Source organism: Puma concolor, chromosome D4 (genome assembly GCF_028749965.1).
Source record: "Puma concolor isolate L17-30 chromosome D4, mPumCon1.1.hap2, whole genome shotgun sequence".
Lineage (NCBI taxonomy): Eukaryota > Metazoa > Chordata > Mammalia > Carnivora > Felidae > Puma > Puma concolor.
The window spans coordinates 68,824,432-68,850,343 of NC_141679.1; the positions used below are offsets into that span (position 1 = coordinate 68,824,432).

Consider the following 25,912-nt stretch of genomic DNA (forward strand, 5'->3'; position numbering starts at 1 on the left):
AACATCTGGCATAAGGCCATTTTCTTCCTAGAGTAGATGTCCTATAAATGTAAAATGAAATTTAGTCGTGTCCTGTAGATAGTCGTTAAACAGTTTAAAGCAGTAAATGTAGCTTTCATTTTTTTTTTTCCTTACTGCAGAACCCTGTTGTCTTCCAGCCACTCTGTTGACAACAGATGGAAATGCCCTTGGGCATTTGCTCTTTTCTTTGGGGGCTAACTCATTTGTAGTACGTGCTGTAGTAATCTCCCCTAACGACCCCAGAGCTCTGGAAATACGAGATCCAATGATCTGTGTATCTGCAAATACCTATCGTAAACGACAATAACCATGTTGTTGGTTAGTCATAACAAGCAACCTTTGTTAGCTTTATATAAATGTTTTCTTAAATTTTATTTTAATAAATTAATGCATTTAATTAAATTTTATTTAATTTGTTAAATTTTATGTTAACAGCTATCATGTTATGAACAAACAAACCATTTATATAAAGCCGAGAAATCCAGAAGAATATTTGATCACTTTACAAAATCATATTTTTGACCATTGAGTTGAATCTAAATGAATGCAAGAAAGTATTGTGTTGGCACCTGGCTATTAAAATTTAGGGGTAAAATATAGATCTAGAAACCTTTTGGATGTTGCTAAGACCCTGTATTTGGAAAACCGACCACAGGATCTTGGCTGACACCCACACATTTATCGTGTTTGCCAGCATGTGGACATATCACTTGGTTTCCTGTGCTTCCTTGTTATATTTTTGCACGTGAAGGGTTGGTAGGGAGCAGAAAAGGTAGCCTATTGAGTTTCTCTCTATCTCTCCCGTAGGTAGGGCCATAATCTATTCCAGATGTAAGTGTGGTGCATTCGGTAGAAACAGTAGGAACTGAATTTCAGATGAACACTTCCAACCTGCTGGTAAAATCCAGAGCAGAAAAGACACTACGTAGGTGTTTTCTACTTAACAAAACGAAGTATAGAATCCCAGGCTGCTGCTGAGATTCTCTCAGCAAGAAGGAATGTGCTGCTAGTTGGTTTTTCTCACCATGGGAATGCGTTTGTACCAAGCCACCTTCCCCATCTGAGAGGGACTTGGTTGGGGCTGTGGGTGCAATTTAGAGACACAGAAAAGTTAAAAATGTGAAGCCTCTGTCTCACCTGGTTCCTGCTTAACATCCTCCAGTGGCTGTCTACTTTGCCTTCAGAGTACATTCCAAGCTCAGCATGCAGGTTGTTATCTGGGCCTCACATTTCTCTCTGAGATCATTCCTTACCTCTCGTCACTGCTGCGCCCAGCCCCACAGCCACGCTGAGTGCCCTGCCTTCGTAGGCAGACTCCTCACACTCCAGGCCTTGCTGTCCCTTCTTCCTGGAATGCCCTCCTCCACCTGTTTTTGCCTCTCCTCCTCATTATTCCATTGACTTGGCTAATTCCGACTCATCCTTGGAAACTTGAGTCTTGTTTCCTCCTCCTCCAGCCTTGAGTCTGGCTTTCCTCCAGAAGCCTTCCGGTCTGGCTGAGGGGCCTCCTTTGTGCTCCTTACAGATCTTTGAGCTCTCTTCAGTGACCTAGCACTGATCATACGCTGCTGTAACGGTCTTTCTTTCCATCTCCCCCAAGACCATCAGCTTTCCTGAAGGCAGAGGCCATCCTTTTATTTTTGGGTGCCCAGAGTATGTCAGATTACCTCACACGCCACAGGCACCCAGAAAGTTATTTGCGTGAATGGATCTAGAAGTGTTGATGTTCACGGTACCACGCGCCGGCCATGGCGCTCGGAAGGCTGAGATGCGGGGCGTGTGATGGCAGGACTACCTCTTGGCACAGATCAAACACTCGAGGCTCAGCCGAGCCACAGGCCCCCAAGCCAGCCTCGATGCTCTCGTTAGTCATGAAAGTAAATCCAAAAATCCACGCAGGCTGAGAAATTTGAGACAAGGTCCCTCACAGTTGGTAGGGAAAACCAAATCATCAAGCAGCATATATGTGTATGATAGATCGAAGTGCTGTGCAGAGAAGGAGAATGAGGGAGAGGGGAGTAAAGGACGGGGCCTGTGGCATCAGGTGGGATGGTTTGGGAGAGGGTCATTGATGATGAGGATGATTGCCACACCTATGAATTGGGTACCCAAGGACCTACTCAAAGCTGGAGGTGAGCTTAAAAAAAATTTGAAAGGAAAGCGACCCCAGCATGTTCTCCCTAGGAGAGCCTCTAAAGTTGGGAGATGAAATTCGCTCTGACAAGTCTTTTTGCAGCAAGTTGATTTGTGACCATGCTGTGTGCATTGTTAGCCAACAAAATGGGGCGAATCATTGAGTCTGTGGTGTTATTCAGGTCAAGCCCTGCCTTTGAGCTGAATCCAAGCCCCACGATCAATCCCCTCCCCACTGCAGCCATCTCCACCACCAGATAAGCTGGGGGCTCGTTGCCAGAAGTGGCCATGCGCTTGGCTTTGCCCAGAATCAATCAGTCAAAAACTAGCTGCCGAGCTCCTGCCGTGTGCCTGGAGCTGGGGTGAGGGTCAGTTACATCTGTTTAGAGCAGCGTAAGAGACACCCGTGCCGATCCTTCTGCAGTCTAGTGAAGGAGACCAAATTCTTTCATTGATAGAATCCACTGCCTAACCGCTAACAGGCAATTTACAATTCAGTGCAAAATTATGTGATGTAGACTGTAATTGCTGTGGAACTGAGACCCTTAAAGCACTCTTTTGTGTGCCAGGACACTATACTTCACACACTGGCCTGCTCTGCACAGCACCCAGAACTGCCAGCATTATGGTCTTCATTGTATAGGTGAGGAAGCAGAGGTCTGCTTAACCTGTAACCAACCTCCACAGGGTTACAAGGAGGCCTCTGTGCACCTCTGGGTAGAGGAGAGGTTGCCTCTTCTCCAGCTGCTCCCTTGCTTTTCGCGTCCCGTAAGGTAATGGTGAAGATCAGCGAGAGACCTTGTAAGAAGCCCTTGACAGGTGTTAGACACAGAGCTGGCTGAGACAGTGGAAGGTGAACCTGGATGTCCCCACCTGTCCGCTGCCTTCATGGAGGCTTGTGCCGTACAGCTGAGCCCAGCAGCACTGAGAAGTATTCCTGTGGGTGAGTTTAGTGTGGGTGGGAGAGCTGTCTATCCTCAGGGAAGAACCTAGTGCTTTAGCGGTGATTAAAAACGTAGCTTCACCCAGAGCCAGGATTTTCTTACACTGCTTGGGAATAGGTGAAAAGAAAAGGAAAAACGGATAAGAAGCCCACTGGGTTTGTTGGTTAGGAGACTCCCGCTGCTGGGGGACAGTTTTAGCAAAACTCTGTGCTTTGAAGTGTGGCTGCTTATTCTATTCTTGACAAACCATTGTCTTTCTCACCTGATTTCCATATCATCTCTTAGAGCTCTACACGTATCTAAATATATATGCTTATACTCAGATGTGTTCTTTCCCCCTGATTAGCTAATCTTTGAAGAAATCTCTACAGTTGCTCCCTGCCCGGGCTCACGGCACTGTTCCTAGCAAGCCATCCATTGTGACCAACTCCTTGAAGTCAGTAGGCATCCTCCCTCCAGGCAGGTCTTGAGGAGGAAACTCTGTGGCCTTGCCCACGGCCCGAGAGCTCTCAATGCCATCCGAAGTTGCTAGCAAGCTCTCTGTGGTTGAGGCCAACTCACTGATGTAGAGGCTTTTGTACTCCACGCTTTTCGTTGGATTTTCAGTGTGGTAAAGACATCCATACCATCTAAACGAACAGCAGGAAACATTAATTCCTCATCACACAATTCAAAAGAGTCACAGGTGAATTATGCATTTGGTATTGTAAGAGCTTCTCAACTAACAATGGCAGATGCCACCCAGAGTTTCCTCCAAAAACAACATTAGAAAAAGCCTCCTTCACCACACATTCATTCATTTCCCTACAAATTTCCAGCCTGCTTCCAGGAGGGTTTTTAAGAACACACACTTTGAGTTACAAATAACGTTTAGTAGAGAAGGAATACCTACAATGTTTGCTAATGACTGTGGCAGAGAAAGAACGTGTTTTCGAAACTGGGGCATGCAGGAGCCCCAGGTTATATTCCTGTTTCTCCATTGACTAGCTGGGTAACATGAAGTCATCTCTGCTGTGCTGAACCGCCACAAGTCTTTATGCAAAATGCGTCGTCTGTGCGCTACATAACCTGGGACGAGCGTGCGTTCCTGATGGAGAAAAATTGGTAAAACAGTTTACACAGTGAGAATGGAGTGATAAATGTGTGAAAGTAATCCACGAATACCTTCTGGTGGATTGTAGAGGACTCCATTTTCATGGCTGTAGCGGTTGACTACAGAAAAGTCACGGTGTATTTAAATATGTGGTGCCAGTTACACCTGCACATTTTACAAACATCTGTGCCTATCAGTGGGTGCAGAAAAGGGAGGAGAGAGTTGCATATAGAATCAACTAAAGTGGTTCCCGGATATCCTGATATTATCTGTTTCAAAGTTTAGACTTAATAGCAGATTTGGGGTCAAGACCAGAAATGATGCCTTTGGCTCCTTGGGATGGGCAGAGATTATGAATTTCTTGCCATTCAAATTCTCACATGTTCCAGAAGCCATTCTTCAGGTAATTTTAAAAAGGCCCAGGCTTGCTTCAGTAAAAGTGGGTCAGTGTTTCAATAGGAAGCCTCTATCCACCTCAGTATGCAAGGAGAGAGTGACATCTGGTTAATTGGATTTTCCTTTTAAATCTGGTTTTCCAGAACACTTTTTTCAGTTTGAACTCTCTTTGGATCTTAGTAACACATTTATTGAGGACCTGTTTTGGGCCAGGCCATGAGCTAAGTTCTGAATTTGCTAGATGAACTAAGATATGAACTTGCTAGATGCACGGATTATAGATGGATGGATGGATGGATGGATGGATGGATATCCTACTTTGAAAGAGATCCTGGTTTGGTGGAGGTAAAATAAGTTAACTTCAATGCCACATGACGAGCCCTAGTGGAGATTTTAATAGGTATGTCTAGAAAGATCAAGGAAGACCTTTATAGTGATGGCAGATTTGAATTGAGTTCTGTTTTGAAAGATCATGTGAGTTGAAAAGGCGGAAATGCAGCAGAAAGGCCTTGCAAGACTGAATGATGCTGTGAGAGCAAAGCCTGCAGTGAATGTTAGGAACCTTCTGGGTGGCTGGCAACAAGCAGGGTGGGAGCAGGGTGGGTGGGGGGGGTGAGGTAGGTCTGGGGAGGTACAGGAGGCCGGGAGCACCACAGCAGAGTTTGGACCTTTTCCTGTGAGACATGGTGAATCCCATGGTCACGTTTGCTTTTAGAAAAGAAAGGAATCTTAGGAGGAGAAGAAACTTGAAAATGGGAACATATTTTGGAAGTTCATGTCAGCAACCATAAGGGCCTGAACAAGCCATGGCGTTGGGGCAGTGAGTGGATCACAGAGTAAGTGCTTTTCAGGAGGTCAAACCAACAGAGCTTCTCACTCATTGAACGTGTAGAACAAAAGACACGAATCAAGGATTTCTTCTGATTTCGTTGACTGGGTGGCTGGTGATGCCATTTGAAAAAAAACCACAGAGAGACAAATGATTTTGTCACCAAATATAGGGCCCGGTGAGCTGCAAGTCTGAGAATCTTCTTTGTCTGAGATCAGACTTGCCTGGATTCCCCCCAAAGAGAGAGAGAACAGGAAGCTTCATGTAAAATAAGGCCTTTGAGAGACCCTTTCAATGAACTAAAATATGATGGGACACTAAGTCTCAAGAAGAGAAGGTTGCCCCTCCTCTGTTTTTTGCTGTGTTTTTGTCATTTTGAAGACTAATTTTTTGTTTTGTTTTGGTTTGTTTTCTCATCTATTCCCTGATCATATTTCAAGGTTTTGTTTTTACTCATCAGAATGACAGGAAGTTTTCAAAGTGTGTTTCCTTCAAGTTTGGCCTCAACCTTATTTTCAGGATTAGACGTTTGTTTTTCCATTTGCCTCCATGACAACCAAGCCCAGAATTCCTATATATAGTCATCCAGTGCCCATTGTCCCCCTGGCCATTGTATCATAATCTTGTGCATCCAGGCCAGAGAGCTCCACTGATGATGGAAGACGAGGAGGTGCTGGAGTCCTTGGCCTGGAGATTTTCAAGGCGTAATCAAAAGAAGGAAATAAAATAACGTGGCTGCCTCTGGAGATTTATGTTCCCCTTTAGACACTATCCAGAAGGAGTTGAAATGGCTTGTGTTCCATAGCTTAGTTTCTAATACAATTTTCTTTGGGAATGGCCCATAGAGAACATTTTTGAGACTCTTCAAAGGAAATGCTTGGAAAGTTGCGTCGATGATTTGTGGTTGGTGGTATCCTTCTGGATGCCAAGTTCTGCTCTGTGTTAGTAGCATGAAGTAAACAACAGGTACCTTGAGAAACAAAAGGATTAAATGGAGTTTCCAAAGGATTCAGATAGAACTCAAGAAAAATTATTAAATAAGTAAACTTTTGAATCTGTGTATCATCTTGACAACATGTTGTTTAACATAAAATGATAGGCGATGGATGGATGGATAGATAGACAGGCAGACAGGCCTAGATTTAGGAAAGTTGTCCACAAATTCAATCCAGCAACATTCTCCTAAACACCTTTCTTCATGAAAGGACCAGGAGTCTCTGTGGCCGTAAAAGCACGTGAGGTACCGTTCTTGCCGATCTAAAATGTAAGTTCCATAAGGACCCTTGTTTTTTTTCACTGATGTATCCCAAGTGCTTCGAGGTGCCTGGCATGTAGATGCTTCTCAATAAGTATTTTCTAAATTAATGTAAAATTGGGGGCAAATACATAGATTGAAGCAGTAGAAACTCTCATTTGATGTAATCAATAGCCACCTTCTCAGTTACATTTGAAAGGTTCTAAAGGTAGGGAATCTTTTTTAAAATGCCTTAAGCATTTTACTTTCACTTAAGAAATTGATTTCTTCATCAGTATTGGGACATACGGTCAAGCTTATGTATTTGAGTCTGGGTCCTTTGATTGGAGTTCCCTAGTTCCTCTCTTACATAAACCACAGGCACCTACATTGTGTTATGTGCCAGTTCCAGATTCAGTTTCTTTTAAGTGGAGTGATAATTTAGACATTTGTGGAACAGTCTTAGAGCAGAGTCCTTCTAGATTTTTATGTTCTCAATCTTTTATAGTTGGTCCTGCCAAAACATAATTTGACAGAAATTTTTTTTTTAGCAACTTGACTTTATCAAGTCTTTTCAAAGCAGTCAATGTAGCTTCATAGAAATGACACTTTATACCCATATTTCATCATGTTAAGGAATACTAATTAAATTGAACAAGCTCAGGAACAAATACAACAGGTACAAAGAAGTCTGGGGGAACGTGAAAGTGTAATGAGACCAGGATGGGAATCTAGATGCGTCTGTGTTGACGAAGCACAGAGGAGAGCAGATTCCTATCTGGACGGTTGGGGAACATCGTCATAGAACAGGTGACATTTCAGCTGAGCTTTGAAGGATGGGTAGGTGTTTGCCAGCCAAAAAGAAGAGGAAGAGCACTTAGTAGCCCTGATCAAGGATTCCCAACGATGAAATAGGTAGAATGAGCAAGGAGTTGGGAACTAGCCAGAAGTGAGGCTGAAAACGGGCTCTGGGGCCGAACTGAAGAGCTCTGTGTACCGCACTAAGGAATCGAGACTTCGCCTTTGGGCGCAGGGCCATCCTCCTATGGTAGCCACGTATGTGATGCATGCTACAGATCTGTGACGTGCACGCAGGCTGAACTAGAACAGACGTCAGAGGAAGGAAGACCACATAGGCTGTGAGAGCTGCGCCCGCACGTTGTGAGGACCTGAGTGGACAATGGGAAGGGAAGACCTACAGGGGGAAACGATTGGAGCCGAGTATGACACACGTCTCCAGGACGTGGCACTTGGCTGAAGCGCTGTCGCCACAGGGCAGTTTGGAGGAAGAATCTCACGGTATGAAGTTGGACGAACCGGTGAGCTGTTCACTGACATTCAGACATGTGGGCAAGGGCTCATAAGGGAAGTGTGGGCAGAGAGGAAGTCAGTCTTCAGCATGTTGGGTTTAAGGAGTCCGAATTTTTTTTCAGCTTTAGGTGAAGACTCAAATCAACTCAAAGCTCAGCTGGGTTTCCCATCGCAGCAGGGTTCTCTCTCCCCACCCAGATACCTGGGTCACTAGTACCCAGGTGAACACACTTGGACTATTTTTGTCCCCAGGCTCAAGTTTATTAGCAGTGGGGTGGTAGAAATTGCATGGCATTCCAAAAGTTTCCTGGCTGTTCACTCAAGTAGGTCTTTAACTGCCCTCATCATTGTTAGTGTGCCCTTCTCCAATTTTCTGTGATTTCTTGGCTGGAAATAGCGGGCTGTATTTCCAGCATATTTGGGTCCCACCCACACCCCCTCCATACTTTGGATATTTACAATATTTGTGGTTAAATTATCCACAGGTAATATTCTATTTCTGGTTCCTTTTGTACCAAACCTGAGCTGCTCAATCGCCTGCTTTTCTAAAGAAAACTACAATTCGTGCATTAGTTTGAACTTTCTGTGCTATGTTAGAAGATTTTAAATTCTCCCTCATGCAGTGTGCCCCACTCTTGGGTGTACGTATTTTTCTGTTCAAACTCATCCTCTGATCTTCGTTCCTTTTCCCTGTTGGAATTAAGTCAGTTTTTCTTTTTTCTCTTTTACAGTTTTTTTTTTGAGTTTATTTATTTTGAGAGAGAGAGAGAGAGAAAGAGCATAGGTTGGGGAGGGGCAGAGAGAGAGAAGGAGAGAGAAAATCCCTAGCGGGCTCCACACTGTCAGCCCAGAGCCTGACACGGGGCTTGATCGCATGAACCGTGAGATCATGTCTTGAGCTGAAACCAAGAGTCAGACGTTTAACCCACTGAGCCACTCGGGTGCCCCATGTCGCTTTTTCTCATGGTGATAAGAATGTAGTTACTTCATTTCTATTTATGACTTGAGGTGGAAGCGTTGGTGAATTGAACATTCCAGCGTCTTCATGTCTAGTGGTGATTTCATTAATGAACACACTAATACTAGTTATTAAAGGACATTCAAGTTTCTCTTCACATTCCCCTCGTCTCTCTGAGACCCACATTTCATCAGTCACTGCATACTGATTTTGCTTTTTCTCCACTAGTTCTTTGTGGATGCCTCTATGAAGACGTTTATTTTTTGCACGGAATCACAGTTATTTACATGTCTATCCGGGAGCCGCTTGAGGGCAGGAACCCAGTCCTACTGCCCCAGAACGGAGTCTCCTGTTGATTTTGATGTACAGTATATATTTGCAGACAAATGGATATAATTTAATCACTTGCCCCCCGACCCCCTCTACAGTTTGCTTCTCTAAAATCCTTTGTCTTTTATTTTCTCCTGGTACTCGGTTTGCACTGACCAAAGAGCCTGCCTCCCAAAGTCTGCATGAGAATCTAGCTCAAATGTAATTAAATGTCGTTGCTGGCACCAAGATTCTTCTGCGACTTTTTCACCTTCACTCACTTCCTCTCTGTGGAGCTGCAGAAAATTGAGAATTGATCGTCCTGTACAGCTTCCTTTTTGGATCGCTCAGTGCATAAGGGGGCTGTCCTCCGCAGCTCCTACAATTTACTGCCCAATTGATTCTTACTCTTCCTTGTGTCTCCCTTAATCTTGGAATAGTTAAATTCTCCCATTACTGTGCATTTGTTCTCTTTGCCTCTTTTGTTCCTTCAGTCAATGGGGTGAGCTTGCAAGACGTGGAGAAGACCTGTGTTGTCACAACAGCTCTGCTCCCTCCCCCGCTACACCTGAGCTCTGGAAAGGGGCCCCTTGTGTCTTCCTTGGCTTTGAGTCCCTAGAGCCAGCACACAGCCTGGCACTGACAGGGTGCTGACCAAATATGGGGAGCATCAGAATATTCAAGAAAGCTTCATTCCACTCCCAGAGTTGACTCCTTTGTCATCTGCCCTTATAAAATTACGTTTTTTGTGATCGTTTCTGTGCTGGCTAATTTCCGGAGAAAAAACAAGAAAAAAAAAAACAAAACCTCTTGAACTGATAGTCACCTGGGTTTGGCTGGCATTGTGGGAGCTGGAGTATGGCAAGAAGAAATCTTCCGTTTCTCCAAGAACATGGCTACGTGAGAGGGGCAAGAGGTTTCTTCTGGAACCCCACCCCCTCCCTGGTTTGAAATCCTGTCCCAGAAGCCCCGGAAAGTACCCGTCTCCCATCCATGTACATTTCTTTTTCCAGGCACATCCCACCTGAGGAATTTCAGAGCATTATTATTTGGGGGCAGTTTATCAAGCATCTAATGAAAGCATGACATTTGGGCTGGCTGGTTTCCCATCTGGGTATTTGCAGTGCTCTCCTGTGCCACCTGCTTGTAGAATTGCCTCCTGTGTGATCGCAGTGTTTTGTTTCTATAAAACGTCTTGAAGGTTTGGAGATTCTTTTTCTTTTCGACGAATCTTGCTTTATTTTTTTCCCCCATGTCCTCTGAAATGCTTATTTTAGTGTTTCCTTTCACATCCAGTTTACTGTTATTTTCTATCCTGTTTTCATTTCTATCTGTTCTGAAATTATTTTCCCAAGTATTTCAATTTTTCTGTCACCTTTTCTCTCTCCTCTCTGCTACATATTTAGCGTTGATGGAAAACTCTGATGTTCTTTCTCGTTCTTCTGATGTGCATCGTGGGACCTGAGGTCACCATTAGATATAGACGCCTGATGGGCAAGACTCAGATTTTAGAGTCAGACAAATCTTTGTCCAAATCCAACCTCTGCCTCTTACTAGCTGTATAACCAGCTGTGTCGACTACCTCATCGGTGAAATTGGGATGAGAACTCACACTGCACACCATCGTTGTGAGAATTAATTGCTGGCTGTTCAATAAATTCCAAACCCGTGTCTGTAAGCACCATGACCATCCACGCTAAAAGTCTAGTTTGATCCTGACTTTACAAAATAGAATTCTTTCCATGGATAGTTTACAAAATGGATAGCTAATGTGACTTAGATTTATTTTACACCTACAGCTGTACACTATGACATAATTTCTAAAACTTTGCACATAAATAGAGTCACAGGTCAGAGAATTAAATTGAGAGACTGCATATCTCCGGGTTGGGTCAAGAACATAGAGACCAGCATCATCTCTGCCGTTGGTTCCATCATAAGTATTCCTGGCCATCCAGGTGACAAAGACGTAGCCTGGTTTAGTTTCCCACTGGATTTACACTCCTGTGGTTCTGCTGCCGTATTTCCCAGTGACCGCAAGCCCAGCTCTCTGAAGCACAGAGTGGTTTCACTTTCCATAAGCTTGGAATGAAGAAAACGGTCTTAATGATGATTTTTAACCTTGGTGATGTGCCCTTCAGTACTAACAATCTGTTTGCCTTTCTAACCTGGTACAAAACGACCCTGTTCCTGCTCTTCAGGCTCTGCCTTGTGAACAAGCTGGAATTTTAGGTAGTTAGCAAGTGGGCTTTTTTAAGATGGGTGAAATCATACACGCTCGCGTCTTTGTCACTTTAGTGCCCAAAGTGCTAAAATTGTACATTATTCACAAACTCCCAAGTGAGAGAGAATGAGAGACATAGTATATCTTGGCACCAGAGAGGAAAGTAAAGCTCTAAGGAGACCCAAAATGTTGTAACCTAGGCTTTACTACAGATGCACCATAGGCGGTGAGGTTTGCCTGTCTTTGTAAATGAACCACCTGTCCATCTGATTTTAGCCAGGCAAAAAGGAATTCATAGCATGATACATGAGGCTGTTCCTTTTGCCATTTAAGACGGAAGGGCGATGAGCCTCCCTTTCTTGGAATGCTTTTCCTACGACTTCTTGCATTTCTATTTCTTCAAGTTTCATATAACATATATATGCTGAAGTCAAAATTTAGAATTCGCTTTTTGGGATGGATGGAATAAAATGCAGTAGACCCTAGAGACAAGAAAAATGTGTTAAATCAAAGGAAACTCCCTTCCGTTGGACGGAGTCTCCCTAAGAGATTAGCGTAGGTGTTAAGTTGGGCTGGGTGGAAAGGAGGGGGAGATGAATTTACGTGGCCTGTTATCTGCTTGGGAAAAACTTACTTCTTTACGACTTCTGCTGTAAAGGGATTGACGTTGTCAGGGGTCTGTCTGTCTGATGTGACTAGCAGCTGACCGGCAGGACTTGCTGAGCTGGGTGCTGTGTCTTGTTGCTGGTGGCCGCTTTTTGAGAAACGGACTGTTCCTTGGGGTGTTTGTTTCTGGTCTCTGGGTAGATTTGCGGGTGGCAGACGGCTCACGGGCCATGGACCTGGCTTTGGCCTTGCTGGGCGCGGAATTCCAATCCCGCAGAGCAAAGAGCAAACAAGAGGAAGGATGGGCTTGTCGAGATGGTGGCTGGGCAATGCCCAACCTGAAGCTCAAGCCTGTGTTCACAGGAGAGGCGGAATGTGCCTCGTGCTTCACTGTGCGTGTATTTTAAGCAGAAACTAGTCTTGAGAGCTTAAATAGAAAACATCTCGAACAATCCATGAAATGGTAAACAAACCTGCTATTGAAAGAAAGAATGAGAAGTTGACAATTGCGGTATTGTGATCCTGAGTGGGTTCATCAGCTAGGGCTGAGGAATAAAGAAACCAGAGATAAAAGACTTGGGTAAAATGAATTCACTTGTGTCATTCCTTTCTTCCTTTGTCTTCGGTTTACACCTGGTAATGAACCCAAGGAGGCTCGGAGGCATTGTTCAAGTTTCCTTTTGTTTTATTTTTGTGTGTGTGGCAGGTTTGTTTACAATTTCCAAAGGGGTTTTTCTCAATCTTGAGGAATACAAATTGAGGAGGGGGGGGAGAGGAGAGCAAGAAGGGAAGGTATTTGAGGATTTTGAAGACAGGAGGTGGCCTCACAATAAGGGAGGCTGCTCTGTTTTTGTTTTTCTTCTCCAAGAGGCCGACGGGATGGATGGACTCTGGTTTCATCCAATACGGGTTTTACAGAATTCCTCCACATCCTGCCTCGGGGAATCGGGCTTTGGAAAATTAAGTGTCTATCAAATCAGGAGGAGGCTGGTACAGTTTCTATCCCCTTCCCCCCCCCCCGCCCCCCGCTTTTTGAAAGCCTTAAAAAAAAGAGCCCTTTGTTGTCTTTTCAAGGAAAGTTACACTGAAATTCATCTGTGCGGTATTCATGGACTTCATTTGTGCCAGTCATAGGCAGCCGTAGGTTCTGCGGGACAATGGTGTTGAATGCGTAGCCCCAACACTCAAAGCAGCGTGTTGGGAAAAGGTTCAAGACCTTTCTTTTACTCTCTCTCTCTCTCTCTCTCTCTATCTTTTTTAAGAAACGGAGATTTTCCCACCTCCCATCTAGATCAGATTTCTCCACCACATGCCATTGATGCTTCTCAGGGCTAAGATTTATGCCTGTCATTTCCCGACATTTTCCTCCGAATTGCAAACTTTAAAATACCTTTTAGGGAAACTTATTTGGAGTTTCATTTTAATGGGATTTATGAATAAATCTCCATCTTAATGCTGACTAAGCTTTAAACATCCATTCCAGGAGAACACTATTAGATCTTTATATTTTAAATTTTAAATCATTTGACTGTGAAGGCATAAAACATTTTTATATTTGTGAGCACCATGTGCTCGAGCATTTCTGTTAAAGACCTTTTTTTCCCCCCCTTGAATAATTCTGGGCTCCAGAGGAGGAGATATTGCATCAACTACTTTCCTTTCTCGTGTGGATGCCTGTGTACCTTCTTGCATTTATTCCTCTCCCCTTCAAGGACAGGTATACCTTGGCAGCCTGTTGCCACGCTGCGATTTCCTTTTTAAAAACAGTTTATTTTCTTCCTTCACTTTGAAACCTTTAACCTCAGAGTTTTATTTTTAAATGCTGTGAGCCCTCAAAGTGCAATTAAAAGAAGTGATGCTTTCTTCCTACCTGCCTTTCCCCAGATCTGTGTTGTAGGATGTAAATGAAGATGAAAGACGGATCATAGTCCTCATCTTTAAAAAAAAAAAAAAAAATACTCCAGACTAATGTCGGGGCTTTCAAGTGTCAAACCTCTACTGTGTTCTCTGTGTCCGGTCTCGTTTTCCCCGTCTGTCCACAGACTCCTCCTACTCAGAACCTCCAGATGTTCAGCAGCAGTTGAACCACTACCAGTCCGCTGCCCTGGCAAGGAACAACAGCCGTGTTAGCCCCGTGCCTCTTTCTGGGGCCGCCGGGGGTGCTGAGCAGAAAACCGAAGCTGTTCTTCACTGCGAATTCTGTGAATTCTCCTCTGGCTACATCCAGAGCATCAGACGCCATTACAGGGACAAGCACGGCGGGAAGAAGCTCTTCAAGTGCAAAGACTGCTCCTTTTACACAGGCTTTAAGTAAGTGACATGACGAACAGCCCCGAAACACAAGGTGGCTGCGCCTGTTCCGCCCCTCACCACACTCTTCCCTACACTCTCCTACTTGGAGCTCAGGGGAGGCCCTGCCCGTGGGATGATACAGGCATTAGGTCCAATCTTCACAAAAGGAGGCTACTTCCAGAGGACTGCTTTGGAGTTTGTGAAAGGGGTTTGGGATGAAGAGCTCTATCAGAACAAACGGATTTAAAAATCAGAGCCAGTGGTCACCCAGGAAGTGTGAGTTTGCGGTAAGGGATTTCTCTGGCCCAGTGCATGAAGCAATGAGTGTTTTTCCCTCGGAGGACTATCCTCCCTTTTTTAAATTTGTCTTTGAAAAAAATATGTATATGTTTTTGAAAGCAAAGTGAAAGTCAAGAGAGAACCCAGCAATTGTGATTTCCCTGCTCCCCTTATAGAAGATTCGTATTTCTTAAGATCATATTGTTGAAAGACAGCCAGAGAATCAAGACTCCAGCACTGTGAAGACTAGAACTGAGCCAGTTTTAGGGAGATGGTTCCAATCTGGAAAAAGATAATCCAAAGTCCCCTTTGCTCCTGTGTATAACAGAATTGGCAAACTCAAAGAATGGAGTGTGTCCAAGGGTGTAATCTAGACTCTTGTGATTTAATCTCATCCTGTGCAACACTGTTGAGGTTAGTGGTTACGAGTGGTTACCTTGGAGCCTGACTGCCTGGGTTTGAATCCCAGCTTTGCCACCGACTGGCTGTGTGACTTCGGACAAGTGCCTAAGCTTCTCTGTTCCTCCTGTTCCTTACCTGTGAAAAAAAGATAATAATACTACCTAACTTATAAGACTCATGTGAGGAATAAATGAACATTCTATCCAAAGCACTCAGAATAGTGCTGGCACAAAGGAAACACTAATAAATGTTACAGTATCATGGAGAGCTATTCTAATAATGTAATAGTAGGTGCTATGTTACAGATAGAGGCTGTTACTGTCTCTTCCTGTTGCAATTAAGACCAGAGCCTTCGGCCACTCTAGTACTCAATATAGACCCCAGACAACAAGGCGGGCAAAAGTGGGCTTCGTGGCCAAAGAAAAACATGAATTGGAAGAACAAGTCTCTTTTCCACCAACATCTTAGTTGGGGGATTTTTTGGAAAATGTGTTCTATCTCTGGCTATTAATTTGGTTCAGTTGTTTTTCAGATAAATATGCATGTGACCTTAGAAATGGGAAAAGGCTAAAGACCCAGATGACAAGGGCCCCCTGACAGGTGTACGTGTCTCCCGGGAGAGAAGTACTTGCATTAATAAGAAGGGGACCTTGCCCATTAAACTCTTGGTTTCGTCCATTTTTACGAGACATTTAAGGCTTTGTAAATGCGGCAGTTTTTAAGAGGATGGGGGGGAAGGCAACGATAATCCTTCCTTCCCCCTTCAGGCTGTTACAACAGCCGTATTTGGTTTACCTGATCGTCTGCCGCCATGATGTCCCAGCCAACTTGCCCTCCCCACCCTTACCTGTGAAGAGTCACATGGGCAGCCAGTCAATTAGCCTGATTCTAGTCCCTCTCCTTCCGAGTGTGATGAGAAATATGTTCTCATAGGGATTTTGGTTTTATATTTTTAATAGGCAACTTTTAATCTTGAAGACTAAAGTGTATGGGGAAATCCATTGCTTTTCAAACTAAGCTGTGAACCCAGCCAAGTGGCAAAACTTTCAAAAAGAAGTTACCGCTGCACGACAGTGTTCAGTTGTCTGAGGAGTGACCAAGGAGCCTGTGGTCAGCAACATGATTAACGACTACGACTTTGGCCCCTCAAGCTGGGGTGTCACACCCAGAGGCCCCGTAGGAAGATAGCCAGCAGGGGATGTGTGGGTGACATGATCCCCTCTCACACTCATTGCCTGTCCCCCACACCTCTCTCCCAGATCTGCTTTTACTATGCACGTGGAAGCCGGGCATTCGGCGGTTCCTGAGGAGGGCCCCAAAGATCTCCGCTGTCCTCTCTGCCTCTATCACACCAAATACAAACGCAACATGATCGACCACATCGTGCTGCACCGAGGTAACCTTCCTAAATGGCGGTTTTCTTGGGGTACAGGGGTGAGGGTGGATTACAGGGACGCCCTCTCAGGGTGGCCTTGGCACCTTTTCCTTGGTCCCCTGTCCCTCACCTTCTCTCCAGGCAGGAAATCACAGGGACCGCCACAGTGATGGCCAACGGTAAAAACTCCTTCCTGCTGCGAGGATTTCCTCCCCGTGGAGGGAGGCAAAGGTGCAGGGCTCTGCCATGCATGCTTCTCTGGGGCTTCTCAGCATCAGGGATTTTCACCTTGTCATTCCTCTGCCCTCACAACCTTGCTGAGGAAGGAGTGAATGAGAAACAGAATGGGCGGGTGAGGACTCATTTATAAAATGTGAAGAGCTGCTATATGGTTGTAAGCAATTCCCTGGAGGGAGACCAAAATGATGATTTCTGAAAAGCAGAATGCAGAGTTTCCCTTGAAATGGATGGAGAGAGAAAACTCTCAAAAATAAAAGTGGCCTGATATGTCTTAGAAATACCATAGGCTTCAGATTTAAATTCTGGTTTTAAAGCCTCTTGTATTCACCCGCTGTCTCGTCTATAAAAAGAGAGGACAGTCAAGCCTATGAAATAACGTGCAAAAGGTCTAGTGTGTTCCCTAGCGGAGGCATACCGGGTGTTCCGTAAATGTTGGTTCCTGTTGATAAACAGGGATATTTCTTTCAAGTCCTCTTTGGTTTTTCTTGCAGTTGAGTTTACTCTTGGCCAATTAAAACACTGTTAAACAACAGGCTTCCTCCGCATTGGAAGGAAAAATACGTTTATGTAAAAACTACTTTGTCCTAAAAAGATTCAAGCCAGAGGTGGATGGAGAAAGATTACCGGAATACCACTGATCTCTTGCTGTTTCCATCATCCACTGATCTTTCCATCTGTCCTTCGTTCCTTCCCTCCCTCCTCGTCTTCCTCTTCTTTCTTGTCTGCCTTCCTTCGCCTTTAACCTTTCAAGAAGCTTTTTACTCTTTGCCACAGGTGCCTCAAAAGCAGTGAGTGTCTTCTGCATCCTGCTGAGATGTCACTCACCCTGAAATGCTGCATGTTTTCTGAGCATTTTCAAAGTTGCCCGCATTTCCCCAGAGCCGCGGGCTTGGGCCACTGCATTTTGTGACACTTCGCCCATCTCTGCTGCGCGCCCCGCGGAAGGCCACCCTAACGAGACGTGAGGTCGCTGCCGGCCGGGACATCCGCCTGCAAGCGGGGAGAAACAGCATAGGAACATTAGGCGGGAATTCTTGGCCAGAGTGGTCCCACCCGGTGTTGCACCTGGGTCACCTGACTTCTGGTCCCCCGGCCCATGTGTCGTGGTGGCTCTGTGCCCCCTCCCAGTGCGGGGAGAGGCCGTGAGGAGTGTTGCTGCTGAGCAAACAGAAATGGGGAGGCCTCACTTCTGTGGCTGATTCCCTCTGGGTTCCCATCTTGCTGCCTGGCGGAGTCAGAGCTTCACTGTCTAGCGAGCTCAAGGGTTTTCCTTCCCTGAGCCGAGAATTCTAGAAAGCGGGTAGGGGGCAGAGGGCGTAAATGCTAACACTGCGAACGCTCCACTTGACGCTAAGTCACTCCTATCCAACGGCATCGTGAGGGCTAGTGCTATCACTTGTGTTCCCGCTCCACATGTGTGAAACAGGAAACTGAAACAAACCGCTTTTTCTTTGATTTGCTCTAGTTATTTGCGGTCACCTCACAAAGAGTTTAAGGTATCATAAAGGTGTTTGTGCAGCACTGTAGGATTAAAACAAATGGGGAGATCGGGGCAGAAGTGCAAAATAAGAAGCAACTGGAAAGTCCCCCGGAAGTAGGAAGAGGTTCCCCAAGAGCTTGGTGTCCAGCGTATGCCCTGAGGTGCTGTGCACCTGTCAACGGTGGGCTGTGGATTTACTTGGCTCTGAGGTTCCAGCCTCCCGCGGCAGAGAAGCAAATGGACTTAGAGTGCCTGTTAGACCTTTGAAATTTGGTTCGGGAGATTTCCAGGAATCCTCGACACTGAATCCGGAAGGAATTTCTCCAGTGGGGTCCCCTCAAGGGGACCAGGTACGATCTAGGGTGTATCATCCCCACCACAAATACAGTGGTAAGTCCCTCAGGGACCATGAGGGCCAGGCAGTTGAGCTGGAGTCACTCAAGTGGTAACCGTGCAGCTGTGAGTCAGCTCCATCCTCCGATCCCGTGACCCATCCATCATACTGCCCGTCACTGGTTACATACAGTCTCTTCTGTTTATTTGTAGAGGTGACTTACAACAAAAGAGCCATCTACATATATAAATACCGTTCTTCTCAGGATCAGAAAGCGCCCAGTCTGGAATAAAGGAGTATCTGGGGATTGGTAGTGATAATGACAACATCAATAACCACAACAGTCACTATTACTGAGTGCTCACGAGTACCTAGTGCCGCGCCGAGTGATTTCAGTATGTTATTTGATGGAATTCTCACAAAACCCTCTGTGGTGGGCATTACTGCTATCCCCGATAGCAAGGGGAAAAGGTTCAGAGAGGCGGAGAGCGACTCAAGATCCAAATGACTAATAAGTGACCCACCTGGGTTCTGAACCCAGGCTTGTCTGCCCCACAGCCCATGCCTGTAACCAGCAGGTCACTGTCTCATCCTTGGGAGGTTGGTCGGTGTCACCCGTTGAGCATTCTAGTGGCGGTGGCAGCTGGGTCTGAGGATGGAGTTCCCTGTGGGGCTGGAGGTCGGAGATGAGGACCACTGAACCACAGGCGGCAGGTGCCTCAGGACAGCCATGGCTGCCATCTGTGTCCTGGCCTGACTTCAGGGTCCCGTCTCAACTCAGAGTGGCATCTCAGTGGGACGCTGGTCTTGACAAGTCAAGAGACGGGGCTGGGCGTCTGCCTTGCAACTTCAGGGTGCGGCCGATCTCAAAGTAACAAGATGTGGTTCCTTCTGCACCTGTGCCCTCCTGGCTCTGCAGAGGAGTAAACATCTTTGGCCTCTAGGGCCTGCAGTGAGAGAGCTTTCTGAGGCCTTGGTTAATTAAAATACTTGGGACGAAAGGCAAGAAAAACAGCTTCTGAACTGGCCCTGGACTGAGATCCTGCTTGCAAGAATAGAGTTTCCTTAGCTTTTTATGCCTAGACATAATGATATATTTAAATAGGGAGGAAAGGGAGGAGAATCCATTTCACTCATGGGAAATCTGAATGGGCAGCGATCATGGGTTTATGTTGGCTGTGGCCAAAAAGAGCGTACTGTTTATCCATGCATTCAGCAAGCATTCATTACGTGCCACACTGTGCTGGGCTCGTGGGCAAGATGAGGTGTAGGAGGGCGGGTACCCGCCCTCCTCAAGGAAATGAAGCATGTGCTAGCGAGGGATGGGTATCTAGGAGATTCACTGCGGCAGGCGTATTTGTGTTTGGGGCAGTGAAACGTGGTGGAGGGTGGTTTTCAAACTGAGCCCTGATGACATTTCAGCAGGCAGAGAAGACTGAAGGTGGGGTATATTGGTTTCCTGGGTGGCTTAAAACACCAGTGTACTCTCTTTCTGCTCTGGGGCCCAGAAGTCTGATCTCAAGTTGACAGACAGCAGGGCTGTGCTCCCAGTGAAGGTTCTAAACAAGAATCCTTCCTTGGCTCTGCCTGGCTTCCAGTGGCTCCCAACATCCTTGTCTTGTAGCTGCATCATTCCTTTCTCTGCATCTGTCTGCCCCTGACCTTCCCTGAGTGTGTTTCCTCTTCTTACAAGAACACTACTCCTTGAGCTCAGGGCCCACCCCAATCCACTATGACCTCCTCCTGACTAGTTACATCTGCAGAGACCTATCCCGCTAAGGTCACTTTCTGAGGTTCTAGGTGCACACACATTTCTGAGGGGCACTCTTTGACCTACTACATGGGGGAGGAGGAGGAAAAATTTCAACTGCTCAGGTAGGTGGAAACAAGATGTGTTGACAGAGTGGCATTAAGAGTGTTCTGAGAGGGGCTGAAGGGAACAGGGGGCAAAGCTGATGTGCGTTCTGGCCAAATTAAGTAGGGCTCGGACGCCAGTGTAGGAGTTTAAACTTCACTCAGTAGACAGATGGCAGTACCAATTTAGCAAAGATTGAAACAAAGCATTGGTAGACCCATTTCTTTGGGGAACTTGGGTGAGGTTAATTTGGTGAGATTGGCCATGATTGGACCAGTTTAGAAAGGGAAAAAGTAAGCCCTGAGATTTTTGTTTGAAGGAAAATGTTGGTGGTAGGACTTTTCGGTGGGTCTTCATTCAAGGCAACAAATATTTATTGAACATTGACTATTTGCTAGCATTCTTTTACGCTCTAGGGATACTGCCATGAAGAGTCAGTCAAGGTCTGTGCACCGAAGGAACTTGAACTTTAATGGGAAGAGAGACAATGAACAAGGGAAGAGATAGTTTCATGGGTACATTTCCACAGAGTTTCTCAGTTTCCCACCACGGGAAGCACGACCCTTTATGCATAGCTTTGCCTGCCTGCACCTTGCATACCTAAGTGCACCCGGAAAATTGGGTACAGACTGAATTATAGGGATGAAACACAGTTTTCCCCGAGAAGTTTATTTATAATTATGGAACTGTGTAATCACTGGGGCTGGTCTCCAGTTGGCGTATTAGCTTAAAGTTTCTGTGTCCCAGCCTGTAACCCCAGTACTGAGGCAAACACTGAATTTAACACTGAATCCTACAGGTGGGTGTCTTTTTGGAACAGAACCAATCTCCCCTAATTTATCTGATGTCTGTCGTTTTTCTTGAAAAACAGAATACAGTGAGTTTGCCAATCTTTCATTTTATTTGTGAAAGTACACGTTCCATCCCCATCAAATACCTTTGCCTGTTGGAATTGGAGGTGCAGTTCCCAGCTTTCTCTAGCTTCACAGTGGTAGCCCAGCTAACGTCACATTTAATAACTTACCAGGAACCGTTGTCCTTATGTTTATGTGTATCCGTTTAGGGTTCTGTTTTGGAATGATTGTTTTTTTAGAAACTCTTGTTATGTTTTTAATGGCTTTCTAGTACTGGGCTTTTATCTCTTGTTTGGCTGAGAGTAATGGGTGGGGCTTTGGTTTTGGCCCAAAGTGGGTCTCCGCCCTTTAGCACGATCATTTGCATACGGGTTTGTTGGAGTGAATGACTTCCAAATCTCTCCATGCTTCCTTTACACTTGGCAGGTTGTGGGGAGGAAACCCATGTGTGTTGTGGTCTGCCTTTCAGGAAGAATTTTTACTTGGTGATTCTGGACTCCACAGTGATGTGGTTTCTCTCTGTTTTGAACAGAAATGACCCTCCGCCCTCCTTGTAGTTGCAAATCTGCCGATTTTTCGACTGAGCACCACGGGAGTTGATGGCACACACTTCTAGGCTCTTTTGCACCTTAGTTCCCGCAGGCTTCCGTGTGGCATACTCTGGGGTCCAGCCTCTTGGGTTTTAAGTCCAGCTGCAGCCCCAAGCGACTTTTGAGTAGGAAAAGATGAGAGAGAATCTATCTTGTAGTCAAACTGGTGAAGTCATAATATTTTTGCAGCCAGCTCTGGAAGCTGAGTCACAATGAGTGTGATTCAAGCCTTGGTGTTTTTACTCAAGGTAATTTTGAGAGGTGTAAAGTCAAGAAAGGCCCACAGTTGTCGCTGCCCCCATAGGGGGAAAAAAAAAAGCCCTTAGCACTCAGCTTCTGTAGCCAAGACAGGGCTCCATCCATACCTGGAAACATTCCAGTCTCTAACTTTATGTCCTTGACTTGCCTCAATAATGAATAACCTCATTCAGAAAAAGGCCGGTGATTCGCCCGCCTTTCAAAGTCCGTCTGTCTTGTGTTTTATCTTGGTCATGTTAGCCATATTTTTAGAAAGTGAAAAAAAAAATTAATGTCTTAGTAAAAGTCCATGTAAATAAGAGACTTGGGATGTTGGGAATGTCTTAGTTTGGAACTGGGAAGTCTTACGTTTCAGGGTAAGTGAGCAGGAAGTTTCCTATTATCTAATTCAGTAGATATTTGAAAGAAATTCAGATAGAGAGGGTTGCCTTAGAGATGCGTGTAGCTTTTGTATTCTTAAACGATTAGGGGGAAAAGCCTCATAAATACACCACGTGCAGATTGGATGTTCCAGGAGGAGGGCACTGGCCAAGGTCAGGCAGGAGACCTGTGTTTCCAGGTCACAACTTGGTTCTGAGCTAGAAGAGTGACTCTGAGGAAGTAGTTCACCAGACCAGTCCTCAGTTTCCACATCAATAAACTAAAGATAATAAAACTGTCTTGGCAGAGTGTTACGAAGAGAAAAAGCAACAGTGAGGGTAGAGTGCCTGACGGTACTTGAAACCTAGTGGGCTCTTGGTAAATTGCCACAGTTATTTACGTGAGTTATTATTTAAACTCCAGAGTATTTTGGGTGCTCACGACTTTGTGTAAAATTCACTTAGACACACATAGTGAAATTGGAAATGGCCAAGAAAACTGACCAAGGTGGTAGAGGAATGGAAAGGGAGACCCATTAAAAAACAGGTCTGAAAGAAGCGATTATTTACAGGCAGAGGTGAAGCCTGGGGGCTGACTGCGTGGCTGTCTCCAAGGTGTTTGAGGCTTCGTTACGTTGAACATTATACCAGCCATTGTCCAGCTCCACTGAGCTCAACGGAACCAGAGCCAGAGGCGGAGGGTGGACGTAGTAGAAATGACAAAATACAGGAAGAGCAGAGCAGGGGGATGCATTCTCAAGGAAGGTGCCAGAAAAGTTTGTATCCGCACTTCCCATGAGCTCCTGAGGCGTGGGAGCTGGTCCCAGGGGTTCAGCCTGTACCCCTATCTCTTGCCGTGAGCACCGGCTTCCTCATGGTTTTTGTCCATGCGTGTCTTAACCCAGAGCAGCTGGAGGTGATGCTCAACACTTTGTATAAGAGCAGCGGTGCTCGACCGGAGTCCATCTTGCCTCCTCAGGGTGCGTTTGTCTGGAGGCATTTTTGATCGTCACTGCCGGGGAAGTGGGGGCGTGCTGGCATATGGTAGGTAGAGGCCAGGGATGCTGATAACTATTCTACAATGCATAGTCCAGCCCCCACAGTAAAGACTTATTTGGCCTCAAAATGTCAGTAGCGCTACTACCGAGAAACCATGGACTCAAGGACTAGAACATCATAGCATGGGCTTTCTTAAGGCTCTGGCTGGCTCATGCCCGAGCATTTTTTTCCCCCGATTACACCAAATCATGGAACTGAATGGTTAGAAGACTGTTCAACATTTGCTATTCTAAGAAAATGTGTGGATTACATTATAATCATGTGTTTCTTAGCTGTCTGCTCTAGTTTGGTTTAAAAATATTTATATTTCTAAATAAGCGACTGACTCTTTGTATAGGGAAAATAACATATGCATTAGAGCTCTGGGGAGTGAGCAGCAGACATCACCTTCCACGCTCCCTCTGGCCAGCTTTTTGCTGCCCAATTAATCGCTGTATTCAAGGACTCCCAAGGCAATGACCGCCCTGCAGTGAGAATGTGGTGGTGGAGACTAAGGCATGGCCTTGGGTGGGGAAAATTCCCCGGGGGTCAATGCAGGCCAGCAACAAAGGGAGGGAGGGCTCACAGGGAGAATCGCATCAGTGCACAAAACACTGATGCTCTGGAAGCACACAGCTACTCAGTGACGCTGAGAAGAAATCACGCTTTCTTGACTTAATAATACATTGCTGTTTCTAAATAATATAAGTATATGTTGTGTGCGTCCATTTGTAAACTTTCAGAGTCTTCTGAAATCCAGACACAGCATGAAAACACACGCTATATTTGATCCCTGCATAAATAGCACAGATTTTAATTTTATCCCAGTTATGGATATCTGGCGCGTGCACCGATACTCTGGGCAGACTGGTGTGAAATTTAATTTGAGCAGTTAAACACAAGGGTGAGAGAGTGCAAAATAAACAAGCGCACGCATTTCCAGCCCTACAGCATTTGGTATGTTAATGGGAAAAGCACCCAAATCCTCTCTCTCTTTTATTTTTTCCCTTGTGACAATCAGATTACAGATTGTCTGAAAAGGCACAAATCCTCCCCATCTCCCACGCCGCCCCCACCTCCCCCTGCATGTTGCCTGCAGCCATTTCATTTGTGAGCTCTTCCGTAGTTAGAGCTGGAGTTTTAGTGAATGAAAATGTACAGGTCCTTTGTTTTTAGATTTGTTTTTAGATTTGAGATCCCCTTGGTTTCAGGACAAGGAAAACAGTCTCCTTGAGAACGTCTTGGAAGGGGAAACAGGAGTGGAATTTGGAAATGGTAGGACATAAAGGATTTGCAGTTGGACAGGCAGGGATGCAGATCTCAGCTGGGCCAATGGCAACATTTGCGACCTCTGGAAAGTTACTCAAGAGCCCTGTTCCTCGCTTTACTAATTTGCAAAAACAGGAGTAACTCCAGCCTAGTAGAGTTGCCTGGAAGGTGCACAGAGGCGGCACAGAGGTACTCGGGGGCCATCTGTCTTCTTCCTGCTTAGAGACATCTGTAGGTCCAGCCTAAATAGCCCTTGCTAAGGAACTGGGTTGTGCTCATGGTTGCTGTCAGTAATCATTTATGTTGGTAAAAATGGCAGCCACTTCTGTTCTTCTCCCCTCCTTTGACCACCTCCATGCAGGAGTTAGTGAGCACCTTCCAGCCTGCCCACCTCTCTGTAAAGATCATTCTGGGTGTTAAGTACGCAGAGAGCTTTTGGCCACACGGGGCGCCTGGGTAGGTCAGTCCGTTGAACGTGTGACTTCAGCTCAGGTCATGGTCTCACGGTTTACGGGTTCAAGCCCCACATCGGGCTGTGCCAACAGCTCAGAGCCTGGAGCCCGCTTTGGACTCGGGGTCTCCCTCTCTCTCAGCCCCTCCCCCGCTCGCTCGTGTGTGTGTGTGTGTGTGTGTGTGTGTGTGTGTGTGCGTGCGCGCGCGCGCGCGCGCCCGCGCACTCTCTCGCTCTCTCTCTCAAAAATAAGTAAACATTAAAAAAACACCACCACCTACTTGTGCCAGAGGAAGGTGCTGTTTGGGGAATTGAGGGAGGGGCAGCGCGCATGTGAGTTCACAGACACGGACCCACGCGAAGCAGCAAAACTGGGTGCGTTTTTTCCTATATTCCAAAGAAAGAGCATGTGCTTACTTTCCCATCAGTAAAAATGTCCCCCTTTCCGTTCAATTTGTTTCCACAGAAGAGCGCGTCGTCCCCATTGAGGTGTGCCGTTCCAAACTGTCAAAATACTTGCAGGGAGTAGTTTTCCGCTGTGATAAGTGTACCTTCACCTGCTCCAGTGACGAGAGCCTCCAGCAACACATAGAAAAGCACAATGAACTGAAACCTTACAAATGCCAGCTCTGCTACTACGAGACCAAGCACACGGAGGAGCTGGACAGCCACCTTCGGGACGAGCATAAGGTACCTGCCCTTCCTGCCCCCGCCCCTCAGCATACGTGGGAGGTGGGGAGGGCGCCTGGCGGGGAGACAGAGCTGAGTTTAGTCACAC

At 45.8% G+C, this 25,912-nt stretch overlaps 1 protein-coding gene across 8 annotated transcripts in view; it reads left to right on the top strand.

Moving 5' to 3' along the window:
• ZNF462 (zinc finger protein 462) overlaps nt 1-25,912 on the top strand; it is a 139,785-nt gene that overhangs the window by 91,024 nt on the left and 22,849 nt on the right. For all 8 annotated transcript variants that reach the window (XR_015242922.1, XM_086683639.1, XM_086683640.1 and 5 more), the window contains 3 exons: nt 14,101-14,368; nt 16,291-16,427; nt 25,601-25,824. Coding sequence is in view for 7 of the 8 variants with exons in the window: in XM_086683639.1 (XP_086539765.1) it covers nt 14,101-14,368; nt 16,291-16,427; nt 25,601-25,824 (629 nt within the window). In the remaining variant the exon portion in view is untranslated. The remainder of the gene's footprint in view (nt 1-14,100; nt 14,369-16,290; nt 16,428-25,600; nt 25,825-25,912) is intronic.